Raw genomic sequence first — 14,051 nt, 5'->3', positions numbered from 1 at the left:
AAAAGCCGAGCAAGTTCACTGCCAGCAAGTCTATACTCTAAGAAACATTAAAGAAGATTATTCAGGACAAAGGGAAAGCACAACAGATGAGAGCAGTTTGGGTACAGAAAAAATTACAGAGTGCCAGGAACGGGGAGTATGTGGCGAATACGACTTTTTTAATTTTTAAGTTCCTCTGGAAGAAAATTAACTGCTTAAGGTAAAAAACTTGAAAAACTAATGAGGGAAGAAGAGCTATTACTTCCCTAGGAACAGAATTTATCTGGACGGGCTCCTTCCACAGGTGCGGCCCACCCACCTGCTTCAGCTGGAAGAGCATCCGCGAGTGGTCCCCGCCGGTGATCTGGTCCAGGAGGTCGTCCACCATCTTCTTGCTGTAGCTCCCAGCATCCTTCACAAACTCCTGCAGGCTGGAAGGGCCGGGAGAGAACGTGACGGGACAGCCCCGCACGCTCCCGTCGTGCAGAAGCTTTCCCGGTGCCAGGGGTCCTGAGGAGCGGGGCCTGCCCTATCAGCNTCTTCGTCAGATATTCAAAGCAGCCCTTGACCCAGAAAGGTTCAAAACATCTCAAGGGGAGCCTGGGTAGCTTGGTCAAGCACCTGACTCTTGACTTCGGCTCAGGTTGTGATCTCACAGTTTGTGAGTTCTAAACACACATCGGGCTCTGAGCTGAGTGCAGAGCCTGCTTGGGATTCTCTCTTCTCTCCTCTCCCCCCACCCCTCACGTGCACGTGTATATACTCCCTCAAAATAAACTAAAAAGATTTTAAAAAAATAGATAAAAAATAAAACTCAGGGGCGCCTGGGTGGCTCAAGTCGGTTGGGCGTCCGACTTTGACTCAGGTCATGATCTCACGGCTCGTCCTGCGTCGGGCTCTGTGCTGACAGCTCAGAGCCTGGAGCTGCTTCAGATTCTGTGTCTCCCACTCTCTCTGCCCCTCCCCTGCTCAGGTGCTCACTCGCTCGCTCTCTCTCTCAGAAATAAAACATAAAAAATTTTTTTTAATTAAAAACTCAGATCTCAAGATTATTTTAAAAAGCAGCAAGGCGAACAAGAATCCGTGCGTGCGCGGTGAACCCTTGAACAACGCGGGGATTAGGAGCCCCGACCCCCACGGCTGAAAACCTGCACCTGACGTCTGACTCCCTCAGACCAAACTACGGATCGTCTACCACCGACCAGAGGCCTTTCTGAGAACATGAACGTGAACTGGTTAGTGCAGGTCTCGTACGTCACGCGTACCACAGTCCACGCTCTCGGCACAAGACACGCCAGAGAAGACGTTACAAAGAAAACCACGAGCAAGCACGCCTCCAGCGTCGCCTCCAGCGACTCAACCAGCCTCGAGCGAGCTGCCCCGCCGGCTGCTGGGGCCAGCGGGGCATGCGCCGTCTGCAAGACAGGCTTGGGGGGACCTGGTGTCTGTTCTGTTTTTTATTTAAAAATAAAAGTACATGGAGGAGAGACGCTCCATGATGGGGGGGCAGTGGGGGGGACTCTCCACGTTCACCCTACAGTATTGTTTGACTTTCCACCCAGTGAACACTAAAAATAAAAAATAAATCAGCAGAAAACACCGTAAAAGGGGGCAGGGAGCAAAGGCCCGAGTCCTGGCCTCCAAGCCCGGACAAAGGCTCAGAGGGCGTCCCAGATGCCACGCCCCCCACGGAGCGAGGACTGCCGTTCTGGAAGCGAGACCACGACGACACGCAAGTCTCCCCAGGAGCGTTTTAGGAGATGCCCGCCCCCCCCGCCCCGAGCGTGTGACAGGAGCAGGGACACCGGACACCACTCGCGGTGCGGTCCGGAACTGAGCGTCTGGGGAGGCGACGTGGGGACGCCGGGGAGGAGCGGCGCTCACGCGGTCGGGCTTCTCGCTGTCCGGCACCCGGAGCCCACGTGTGGTTCAGGGGTGGGCGCCGGGGAAGGCGACTACAGTCTGGGAACGCTGTGCCCTCCACCCAAAGGTGACTGCCGTCCCTTAAGGGCCGTGACAGGGCAGTGGGGTAAGGGGGGAGTCACCGCTTGTGACAGATTTCCACCTTTGTCTTCCACTTCTGCTTCTTTGGGCTCACAAAAAGCTGGGTTCGGTACTCACAGTATTAAGGGCTAACAGATTTCTCATTGTTTATTTTTAAAACACATCCTATATCCTGTTCAGGAATAAATAAAAGTCTAATACGGAAAGAATCCACATCTCAGAGATCAGCCAAACTTTCCTTTCCTCCTGGAGAATGACTAAAATTCCACAGGCATGACCCACTTCCACTTGGCACACAGAACACGACATTCCTACAGAAACACGGCACCGCATCCGCGATTTTAGTACCACGTCCCAGTCACTGTGTCCCGAAATTCTTCTGTTGAAGCTCTAACCCCAGTACCTCAGAACATGAGTATACTGGGAAACGCGGCCTTCAAAAGGTGACGAAGCTCGAAGGAAGTCTTTAGGGTGGGCCCTCATCCGGTACGTTACGTGTTTCTAAAGGACGCGGAGGCTGGGACACAGACCCCGAGAGGGGCGTGCGGTGAGGACACAGGGCGACCACGGCCGTCCACACGCCACGCACAGAGGCGCCAGGAGGAAGCAGCCCTGCCCACACCAGGGTCCCAGACTCCCAGCCTCCAGCACCGCCGGGCGACCAACACCTATTACTTCAGCCCCTCGGGCTGGGGAGCTCGGTCTCTGTGGCACCAGTGGACTAATACAGCCACCAAGCCACGTTCCCGTAAAACCAGGAAACAGACTCTAAACGTACACAGATGTTTACACACAGACACGTTCTTTTTTAAACTACAGCCTGAGCTGTCACGTTTGTAAAGTGCAGCTGAGTCACCTGAACTTCAAGATCAACCCGCAGCAGACCAGTGGTTTACGGGAAAAGCCCGCTGCCCTCGGCCTCTCCTGCAATCCGCCCGCCAGGAAAACGGCTGCTCCCGCACAGCAAGTGAGAACCGTCCGGCCCGTGCCGACCCCGCTCACCTCAGCGCACACTGCACGCCCGTCTCATCCCCGTAGGCGGAATACAGCAGCTCCGACTCATCCGACTTCAAGTCGCCAAACACGGAATTGTTGTGCGTGGAAAGCGCAGTGGTGGCGCTGGAGAGAAACGTGACTGAGGGCGGGAGGGGAGGCCACAAGACGTGAGACCCACGTGCAGTGACAGCCAGACGGGACGCGCTCGGCCCTGCGGGCTGTGCCCCCGCCCCGGCCCACAGCCGCCTGCTGGTCACGTCGCTGCCCTGAGCACAGGCAGCGGCGGCAGCTTTCCAGGCAGAGCCGGCACTTCGGGCTCCGCAGCGAGTGCAGACAGCGGGTTTGTGCTGCAGGGAGAGCACGCACCGCCAGANCCCCCCCCCGCCCCAGACCTTGCCGGGAACCGAGCCCACAGTAGGAGGCTGGCTCCCGCGAGGGGGTGTCAGGGCATCACTGCTGGTGTCCCCATGTGAATGACGTCAGGGCTTGAGAGAAGGGCGTCTCAGATGTGCCCCCCCATCAGACTCCACAAGCCCCAGGGTGTGACCATCACAACATCCCCAGACACAGCCAGCTGTCCCCCAGGGACAAAACTGCTGCACACACACACACTCCAGTGTCAGTCCCTCCCCCGACACTGCGTCCACCCAGCCCTCCGTCTCCCACATTTGCCTACCGTCATTCTCCATCCGCACACCCTGGCACACACCCTTACCCACGGTCGGCACAGGGCTCAGACCCACCCACCAGTATGGGTGCCCAGTGAAATGTTCATTTCCCTCGCTGGGAAGACCTTAACTTCACCGCTAGTTTCAGAGCCAGAATCCAGACACAGTGCTAAAAACAGGTGAGCCAGGAAGATCGTGGGAGGACCCTGGGTCCACGCCTCTGCTGTGACCCCCTGACCCCACGTCCCTGCCCACCCCACACTCACCTTTGCCCCTCCTCTCGTCTTTGAAACCCAGTGTGGTAAAGCCGGGGAGCAGCTTGCTGGACAGTGAGCTCAAGTCCACCGGGTGGGACTCCTCCTCTGCAACGGGACCAGGCTGTGAGCAGGTGGCTCGGGGAGGTCCCAGCCCCTGTGGTGGCCCGCAGTGGCGCGTGGGGAGGGCACGGGGGCTCTCTACCAAGACCAGCTGAAATCAAATTTACAGAAACCACTACACTTCTTGGGCAGTGGGTGGCTCAGTCAGTTAAGCATTCAGACCGTTGATTTCAGCTCAGGTCACGACCTCATGGTTTGTGAGTTCGAGCCCCGCATCAGGCTCTGCACTGACAGTGCAGGGCCTGCTTAGGATTCTTTCCCTCCCTCGCTCTCAAAATAAATAACCATTAAAAAAAAAACTGTCACTATGATTCTCAAACCTTAACTTTGAGCTAAGAGATGATCAACTTGAGATACTTTTCAAAGAGACATGTGAACACGGAAATGCTTCCGTACAGGTGAATAGATGCACCTATGGCTCTGTCAAGATCTTCCTCAACACAATGATCACACAGGGCATTTCCTCTAAGAGCACACTTAGGCACCTTCCAAGCCCCGCGAGTGCTGCAGAAGCCCTTCTGAGGTACGAGGGAATCCTTGCGATGGTATCAGGAAGTCAGGCCATAAACCTGTAGAACCGCAGCCCTGTGGGAGCACGGCTCTACACCTGCTCCTACGCTACACCCTCGGGCAGAGAAGATCTGAGCAGCGCCCCTGCCCCGCTGGACGACTGCCCTCTGTCCACGTGTCAGAGAGGCTGCGTGGAGGGGGACGGACAGGAGCAGAATGCCAGACGGGACTCTTGTCTACTCTGGGCAACTGAGGCCTGCTCTGTAGGAAAAACAGTGATGTCAAACAGGCTACGAAACCTGAAAATCCCTGGTGCTGCGGAGACTAACCCCAGCCCTGCGTGGGGCCACGCACCGTCGGCATCCGGCTCGGCTGTGTTGACCACGCTGTAGAGCAGGCTGCCATCGCTATTCTTCTTCAGATAGCCCATCTGCAAAGAAGCACACCTGAGCGCCGGCCTCGACGCGGTCCGCTGCAACGCCCGCAGAGCTAAGGCGTCTGAGCATGGCCTAATGCGGACAAATCCCAAAAGGCCACAGGGCAATTGGCTTCTCCGTGGAAAAGACCACAGAGACCCTCTCATACCTTCCTGAACTTGACATCAGACCTGTGTGCACTGAAAGGATTCAGACCGGCTCCTGAATCTCCTAAAGGAGCTATGGCAACAGGAGGCTTTACCCAGAAACCACCATCTTACAGGATGTCAGAACCTAAGCCAAATGGGCTAGAACAGGACCCTGATCACCAAGTGCCTTGTCAGTGGGCACGAGAGGCTCCATCTCTAACACAAGAGACTTACTTCCACTTAAAAAAAAAAAAAAAAACCACTGAGGGGCGCCTGGGTGGCTCAGTCGGTTAAGTGTCCGACTTCGGCTCAGGTCATGATCTCACGGTTCGTGGGTTCCAGCCCCGCGTCGGACTCTGTGCTGCCAGCTCGGAGCCTGGAACCTGTTTCAGATTCTGTGTCTCCCTCTCTCTCCCTCCCCTGCTCACGCTGCCTCTCTCTCTCTCAGAAATAAAACATTAAAAAAAAAATTTTTTTTTAAACACTGAATAAAAGTACTCTTCCTCCAAAGGGCCCCAAGAAGAACCAGGAGGGGCACCTGCACATCGGAGTAGGGAAGAGCGGAGGGGGGCTTCGGGCCTGGGTGCCTGAGCCTGGGTACAGGGCAGGGAGGACAGGAGAGGAGACGCCGACCACGTGTGCACTGACCACGTGTGCACGGACCATGTGAGTGCTGAGCACGTGAGCGCTGACCTCGTAAGCACTGACCATGTGAGTGCTGACCGTGTGAATGCACTAAAGGGAACGAAGTCAGGTTTCTTGCTGTGGAATTACAACCTGAAGAGGGAGAGAAGGGAGCCAGTCCAGCGCCGGGAGCAATGGGGTTCGGGTGTGGACACGCGCCTCTGACGAGTACACGCAGGCGAGCACAGCCCTCCCTCCACGAGCTACAGTCTGTCCGGGCTCTTTCCTGGCCCCTCTGAGGGCAGCACCCAGGGCCCAGGAGATTACAGGGCCGAAGCATGACGTGCAGGCCAGCGGGTCCAGCAGAGCAACATCAGCTCCACAGGGAACTTCAGACTTTCCACCAGGAAAGCTCGGGGTTAAGGATTCACCTCGATGATGCAAAACGTCACCATTCAGATTTCTTCACGGATCACTGACACACGCTTTGAAAACATGCGTCTGAGACGGAGATGTGAAGCTCTAAGATTTCCTCACGGGGACCACGCATGCAGAGGAGACTGTGAATATCCCAGGTCAAGTAGAAGGCGTCAGAAGTAACGTCACCTCTGTCCTGGTTACCGTGACTACCAGGTTACCCTCAACTACCAGGATTCAAAGCTCACGCAGGAGCCGCACTGTTTCCATGGGACGTGCTGGTCCACTCTCAGGACACGGAGGGGCTCCGAGCGTGGGGGGGCGGCTCCCACCGGCCGGGCCCAGGTCAGGGGGAGCACACAGGCGCCGCAGAGGCGTGCAGAGCGAGCACACCAGGAGAAAATCGAGGCTGCGGTGCAGGTGCCTGGCGGGCCTGGCCTCCGTCCCCCGGAGAGCACCATCCTCGCCGAAGGGGGAGCCCGCCCACGGTGTCCCCACATCACACACCACTTCTGTGAGGGTCCTGCCCGCGTGGCGCCCGTGGAGGCCCTCTCCCACCCCGGATATGGGGACGGTGACAGGACCCAACGCGAGCCCGCGGTACGCGAGCTCTGCCCAGACGCTCCTGACACTACCTTGCCCCCCGGGAGGAGCCGGTTGACCCTGTCCCGGGCCTCGTCAGCCGCGTGCTCCACCAAGGCCAGCACGTGCTCCTCTGCCGTGCTGTCCGTCAGGCTGCAGGCGTTTCCTTCCGGCTCGAACATGCAGCTGCGAAGCAGGAACACCACCCACGTGACCGGGAGGCCAGGACACGTGCTGCTCCCGCCTCCCCCACGGCCAGTCCCGAGCGCTCCTCTGGGCCACCGGGCGCTGGCAGCAGGGGCACGAAGCACTCCTCGACCCGTCCTTGCGGCTGTAACGGCAGCAACACACGGCGCCTCCACAAACAAGGGAGACCCAAACGGCCGCTGCAGTTTCTCATGCCTCAGCTACACGTCTGAGTCGGTCTTAAGAGCCACCTGACAGGAACCTCACTGCTTACATCATTCAAAGCACCATGAGAAAAAGAGGTAAAACTCTGTGGAGGGTGGACACGCTAGCAACGAGAGTGAGCTGGGAGCACAAGGTTGTGCGGCAAAAGGGGCATCAAGTCTTCGGCAGGCGGCCGCACGTGAAGATCTTAATTCAAACAGCCAAGGGTTGCTGGGTGCAGCGCCCAAGGGAGGTGGCCTCTCCCATGGAAGGCTCTGGAAACAAATGGATGGACCCTGTCCAAGGAGCTGTGGGAGCAAACCCGCCTGGGGACCCAGAGCCTGCAAGGAGGCCCTCCCTCGGGCCCGGGGTGCACGGCTGCAGGAGGTGGGGGGTGGGGTGTGATGAGAATCAAGCCACCCCTCCCAAGTGTGCCCCCTGCCCAAGACGGCACAGCTACGTCCCCGCACTGGGGAGCCCAGCCAGGCCGCCGCCAGGCGTCGTGCGTGAGAGGGAACTTCTTCAGAGCGGAGGGCCAACAAGCACTACGACACACGTGGGGACAGCAGTGGCCAGACAGGCTCCCGTGTCACACCTGGGACCAGCCTGTGTGAGGCTGGCAGGGGCTGTCCGGCCCTTGTGCCCCCAGGTCCCTTAGCGTGACAGGGACTCTCCTGCGGGACAAGTCCTGGCTGATCCAGGCTGCCAGCCAGCTGTCTGCCAGCCAGCTGCCTCGAAACACCTGAGACCAGAGGTCACATGTGGCCTCTGGGGACCGGGCTACTTCGGGCAGGTGGCCGGTCCGCAAGCGACTCCGTGGACGTCGGCGCCAGCGCAGGCTCACCCTCACCCACAGTCCCGAGGGGCGTGTGCCCACGACAGCAAGCGCCTCTCCCGTTACCTGATGACTTCTCTACTCGGCCTTTTGGATTTCTTGGCAGTTTCCACCTGTACAGGTGCCACTTCGGGAACAGGTTCCTCAACAGCTGTGTCTGCGTTGCCCAAGAGAGCTGCCTGCTGAGAAAAATCCATGTCCTGCATAAACGACATGCTGCGCTTCAAAGCTAACAGCCGCTCCTAGAATCAAAAAGGACAGAGCAGCAGGCCTTTACCTCTGCCTCACAGCCGAGGTGCCATGACGATGGGTGGGATGGGGATGGCCGCAGCCTCACCTGGCCTAACGGCGGACCCCCACAGCACTACTGCGGGAGGTGGCGGTGGCAGCCAGCACCACAGGGGCGGCCGACTGGCTGGGAGCACCCGGGGCTGGCGGGGGGGGACAGGCCAGACAGCACAGGGGCCCGCACCTCACTTACAGGCCGATCAGGCACAAGGCACTGGTCCTAGATGCGTGACGCATGCAACCTGGCTCGTGGGACAGATCTGGGAAGCCGTTGCGGACGGCCAAGATGTCCTGTCTGGACTCAGTGAGGCAGCCACATGAAACAAATCACAGGCTGGCTGCAATCCATCAGACACCCAGACTTAGAGCAATAGATCCAGAACTTTCCACCAATCCTAAAGGAGACATTCCAGCTGGGGCAGGAGCAGAGAGAGAGAGTGCCTGGCGGGGAGGGCGGCCTGGGACATCTACTCTAAAGCAGACACGGCCAGTGAAGGATGGATGGAAGCATGTCATTCACTGGGGATGAGGTTCTAACTCTCGTTTCTGCGACTCCTCGCTGCCCTGGGCTTCTTACTTTGCTCATCATCTTAAAGCCTGCGTGAAGGATCTTCTTGGCTAACTTGTAGTACACAGTGTCCGGTCTGTTGTAGGTCATCGCGTTATCACACATCAGTTTGAAATCTGCCTGGAAGGGAAAAAAATAGAATCTGTCGAATTTGAACCACTAAGACACGAGCAAAAACCGAATTCCTGTCAAGAAGCTAAAACTGAGTGAGAAAGAACTAAATCAGGTTCTTCAGCTTAACAAATGGTTTTTAAGGACTCTTTCAGGAAAGTTTCACAGTGCTTACAGTGAAAAGCCTGCAGACCCAGAGGTACCTCAGGCATAACACATGCGTGTTTCTTTTTCGTTTTATTTTGAGAGAAAGAGAATGTGTGTGAGCAGGGAAGGGGCAGAGGGAGAGTGAGAATCCCAAGAGGCTCCACACTGTCAGCACAGAGCCCGACATGTTATTTGAACTTAGGAACCATGAGATCATGACCTGAGCTGAAACCAAGAGTCAGACACTTAACCCACTGAGCCGCAGAGCTGCCCCAACACACGTGTGTTCTAAGAACATGGCAGCTCCTCCCGGTCTCCAGTTCCACCGCTTTGGGAGAAATTGGATGTAATTAGGGACCAAAAGTGACAGCCAGGTCCGTTTAAGTAAAAGCTACGGGGTGAGCTGAGAACGGAACACATTCACGTCCTCTCTCCAGAATCTTGCCACAGAATTCAAATTCCACTCTATCGGTAACTTCTCTAACAGTATCAGCCAAAAGGCTTTCCCTGAGAAAGGAGAATCTTGCTGAATACCATTAAAAGTATTAAAAGTCATCTACTGGAAACTTCATCTTGTCACCCTAACCAAGTTTCATACGGCACACACCTGTCACAGGTGAGCATGCCACGTAAGGGCGCCTAAAGCCAGCCGGGCCCTGGCTGAGCCCCAGTGCGGGCCCCACGCCACGGTCCGCAGGGCCGGGGCTGAGGCCCTGAGGCCCCCATCCTCTGCAGGCCTTGATGCAGTCTTGAGGACGTGGCCGGGGCGCGGGGGGTGGGGGGGACACTGCTCACATCCAGGGCTGTCACTCAGCAGCAGAGCAAACCGCAGTCCCATGAGGCAGGTGGGACTGTGGGCTGCCCGCCCAGTCGCCATTCGTGTGGCACCGCCTCTGCGGCTCAGCAAACACGTTCACTGTGTCACCAGAACGTGAAAGTAAAACAGCTGAGCCTTTCAGATTTAACAGGAACTAAGAAAAGAAAGAAAACTGCTGCCTTTTTCTAAATGACACCATTACCAGAGTTGTCAAGCACTCATCTTGATCTGTCGTTGGTTTCAAAGCCAACAAGCAATTCCTACCTCACAGTTGTACCAAGAAACAGAGTTCAGAACTACACGCTGGGGAGTCATAGGCATTTATCGCTCAAAAAAAAAAAAAAAAGAAAAAAAAAACAAAACTAAACTCCCAGTTACTGTAAAATAAAACTAAGAATTAGAAAAACTGTATTTCTAAAAATACCCATTCTAGAGCCAAACCAAATCAGACACACTCTTGCTTGACCCCATGCGTTTCTACCAGGGTCCCTGATGCAATTTTTGGAAGGCCTCGGCCGCACGCTCAGACCCCCACGGAAACTCGCAACGAGAAACAAGCTAATAGGGACAGAGTGCTTATGGACGTAACCACACAGAGAGCTTCGCAACAGTTACTTCAGAAACTGAAACCAGTTTACCTTAAATTCTGTGACTGACTTGTACTCATTGGCCACGATCTTGTCTTTCATTGTGCCAAAGTCCATGGGGTGTTTTATTATCATAGAGTATCCAGGAGCAATTGCATCCGTGACAGGAAAAGCAAAAAATCCATGAGGATCTTTTCTGAAAATAAAAACATCTTTTTTTAAAGTGGAAAAACCCTAAATCTAGATTTCCAAATGCTAGAGAACCTTTCACAATAAAAACGTGACACAACTCACCAAATTTTAAGTTTCTGTCTTAAAATTAGAGATAAAATTTAAGCTCTTTAGAACTGTAGTAGGTTTGTTTGATGATTAAAAATTCCAGAACTAGGGGTGCCTGGGTTGCTCAGTTTGTTAAGCATCTGACTTCCAGCTCCGGTCATGATCTCAAGGTTCGTGAGTTCGAGCCCCACGTCAGGCTCTATGCAGACAGCTCAGAGCCTGTCTCCCGCGCTCTCTGTCTTTCCCCCCACTCGTGCTGCCTCTGTCTCTCAAAAATGAATAAACATCAAAAAAAATTTTTTTTAAATCCCAAAACTACCATCCTGGTTCCAGCCATGACATCTGCATCACGGCGGCCCTGACGCCCCCCAACTCCCCCACCCCGCACTGACTGGGCACAGGGAGCGAGATCTCCCCCTTGGCGGCCCACCCCCTACCAGACTGGGCGCTACCCAGGGAGGACGAGAGGTCTGCTCCGTGGGTGTCAGAGGGGAGGGAAGAACACCTCACAAAGGAGATACCCCGAATGTTCCCAACGTCAAGCTTTACCTCTGGAGCTGGCGGAGAAAATGCTCCAGTAATTGCTGAATAGGCGTACTCTCGTTCTCAGCTGACGATTTAAAAAACATAAAATGAAGATGAGTCAAAACATTCTGGTATCATGTCCCTGGAGAGCTCCAACTTTACAGCACGTCCCGTCCCACAGTGGTTTAGGCTCCAACACGAACTGGGCACAAAGACAAACCAGACTGGGTCGTGGCCCCCAAAACGCTCAGCTGGGTGGGAGGGGCATCCACCACAGCATCAGTCCCCAAAACCCCTGAGAAAGTGCCAATATTCTTAAAACGACAATGACAACAGGGAGCTATCACTTATCAACTTGTATGAGTGCCCCCTCCCCCTCCCCGTCACGACGGGGCCCAATACCTTCCAGACATGGTACGAAGGCCAGGACACAGAGGCCAAGCTCAGTCGCTACAAGTCCCCGTCACTACGGGGCCTGCTACGTTCCAGACACGGGGAAAGACCAGAACACACAGCACTAGCTTCGCCCACTATCATTTTCCTTGGGAGCCCGGAGCCTCTGCACACCTCTGCTCCCCCTCCTCTGTAAAACAGGAGTATAAACGCAACCGCACAGGGGTCCTTGTGAGAACGGCCACTCACTGCACCTCTGGGCCCACAGTGTGGAAACGTGGTTTCTGGTGAACGTGTGAAACACAGAAGCCAGCACAGGTTCTGTTCCCCAAACCGTAAGAACATACGTGCTCTTGCCCAGAGCCGTCCGCTGACGGCCACGCCCAGCACCCAGACCTCAGCTTCGGAACGCCCTAAGGAACCAGGACGTGTTGGAGAAACGGCTGGTTCCAGGGCTGAAGCAAACAGGAGTGCAGACCACGAGTGGGTCCTCGAGAGTGACCGTGATCAGGGCAAGCGTGAACGTCAGCCCTTCAGGTATACAGAAGGGAAGCACCGCACACATGACCTCAACCTAGCAGGTAATCAGACCAACTCCCAGGGACTGGCCACCGTACCAACTTTGTGGGCACGTTCACCTAAGGAACTGCTGTTTCACGCCTGACCTTCCCCCTCCCCGCCGTGCCCAGCGGCCTGGAGTCCTACCTGTTCACTGTGGCGATGACTTGCACGGGGACGGCTGTTGCCAGACCACCACCCCCTCCACGACGACTGCAATACGATCCTAACTTTTTCCTCCCACATCACAAGCAGTCAAACCCAAAGTCAAGAAAAGCCCTTGAAGCTAAACTCCCTCCGATTCAGTTCCTCCTGACCGTCTGAAACCCCTGCAGAAAGTGACCGCACACAGATCAGAGGGCCCCGAGCATCCCGGACTCTGGCACAGCCCCTGTGGTTGCTGACAGAGCCTCAGTAACTCATCTGAGCACTAGTTTCCTTCCATCCACGATGAGCTCGTGAGTTTTAAAAACAAACAAACAAACAAACACACAAACAAACGGAGAGGAGCACAGGAGAAGTTGACTAAACCTTGCTCTACAAGTTCAAAGGTGACAATAAGACCTCAAGTCCAGCCACACTTCGCATCGAGCCCTGGAAGAGAAAACGCTGCCCCCTCCTCCCCGCACTCATCCCAAGGCGCTGAAGAGCAAGGCGCCAGCCACTGTCCCAGAGGCCGGCGGCCGGGCTGCGGGAGCCTCCGAACACGTTCCCTGCGCTCGCCTGGCTGCGTCCGGCACGCTCGCACGGGCCTGTCGGGCGGCGGCTCCACCTCCACCTTCTTGCCGGGATCGAAGTCGTCGGCCTCCCCCTCCGAGTCACCATGCTCCTTTTCCCGCTTCCGCTTCTTCTCTTCCTGTGAGGCAGAGGCAGGGCGGCGAGAGCAACGCAAGCACTTTTAAATAGGTCTCCTGCAACTGAGCGAGAACACGAGGCAGAGAGCAAAGTGCCCTCGAGACACGCTTCTCACTTCCAGATGCCGACCCCACCATGACCGCCCGGGCTCGGGCCAGAACCGAGCCACTGACCTGCTGGCATGCGTTTTGCTACAAGCGTGACAGCCCTCTCCCGAGACCCCGCGGCCCTCGCAGTCTTCCCTCCAGGGGACTGGGGGCCGCCAGCTGCCACCCTGCTCTACCTTTCTCTTCCTTCTTTCTTCGTCGTCAAGGTGCTTCTCCTTCTCGGATTTCTTCTTCTTCTTCTTCTTCTTTTCTTTATGGCGCTCTCGCTCGTGGTCTGACCTGTCATCATAATAACTGGAGTCGTGCCCAGACCCCGACAGCTCCGTCACTTCACTTCCTCCGACCTTGAGGACCAGCTTCAGGGGCTTCTCCAAGGGCTTGTCCGTGTAATCTGTAGACAGAGGCAGCGGCTTCGCAGTGTGCTTCCCGAGCGGAGAGGCACATGTGGCCTAACCCGAAGGAGGGTCGGGGAGGATGCGCGGGCCCCCGGTGGCAGCTCGGTCGCGGAAAGATGGGGCGTCAAACCCTGGGACCGCTGGTCCTCCCTGCCTCCCCTGAAGCTGCATAACCTCAGGCAGGTAGTTCAGTCACCCTCTCCGGAGGCGGCAGAGAGGGGTGGGCCCCCAGCGCGCGGTCCGGGCCCTAAGCTCCTGGCCGTGCGCACGGCCGCCTGTCCAGGAGCAGACACGGGCCAGAGGCTACAGGAACGCACAGGCGAGACGCGGGCGACAAACAGGCACGAATTTCTCCAAGACCGGGTAAGACAACCGGGATGCAGGAAGGGCGCAGACGCTCCACAGCCCTGGACCCCTGGCCCGGAACCCCGCCCACTACCCCAGAATCCTCGCCCAGGACCCCTGCCCGCGAGC

At 56.4% G+C, this 14,051-nt stretch overlaps 2 protein-coding genes across 2 annotated transcripts in view; one reads left to right on the top strand and one right to left on the bottom strand.

Annotated features, from left to right (window-relative positions):
* BRD9 (bromodomain containing 9) overlaps positions 1-13,568 on the bottom strand; it is a 23,289-nt gene extending 9,721 nt beyond the window's left edge. The window contains exons 1-11 of the mRNA XM_077749469.1: positions 13,359-13,568; positions 12,944-13,076; positions 11,294-11,354; positions 10,517-10,656; positions 8,813-8,923; positions 8,014-8,129; positions 6,776-6,908; positions 4,889-4,964; positions 3,914-4,009; positions 2,986-3,118; positions 299-410 (exon numbers count right to left, since the gene is read on the bottom strand). Of these exons, the coding sequence (XP_077605595.1) occupies positions 299-410; positions 2,986-3,118; positions 3,914-4,009; positions 4,889-4,964; positions 6,776-6,908; positions 8,014-8,129; positions 8,813-8,923; positions 10,517-10,656; positions 11,294-11,354; positions 12,944-13,076; positions 13,359-13,471 (1,224 nt within the window). The 5' untranslated portion in view covers positions 13,472-13,568. The remainder of the gene's footprint in view (positions 1-298; positions 411-2,985; positions 3,119-3,913; positions 4,010-4,888; positions 4,965-6,775; positions 6,909-8,013; positions 8,130-8,812; positions 8,924-10,516; positions 10,657-11,293; positions 11,355-12,943; positions 13,077-13,358) is intronic.
* Positions 13,569-13,954: 386 nt separating this feature from the next.
* Positions 13,955-14,051, top strand: part of TRIP13 (thyroid hormone receptor interactor 13) — a 16,583-nt gene continuing 16,486 nt past the window's right edge. The window contains exon 1 of the mRNA XM_077749403.1: positions 13,955-13,995. Coding sequence (XP_077605529.1) covers positions 13,955-13,995 — 41 coding nt within the window. The remainder of the gene's footprint in view (positions 13,996-14,051) is intronic.

The sequence above is a fragment of the Crocuta crocuta genome, unplaced genomic scaffold (genome assembly GCF_008692635.1).
Source record: "Crocuta crocuta isolate KB4526 unplaced genomic scaffold, BGI_CrCroc_1.0 scaffold89, whole genome shotgun sequence".
Lineage (NCBI taxonomy): Eukaryota > Metazoa > Chordata > Mammalia > Carnivora > Hyaenidae > Crocuta > Crocuta crocuta.
Note: the sequence above shows the minus strand (reverse complement) of the source record. Positions and strands in the feature narration are given on the sequence as shown.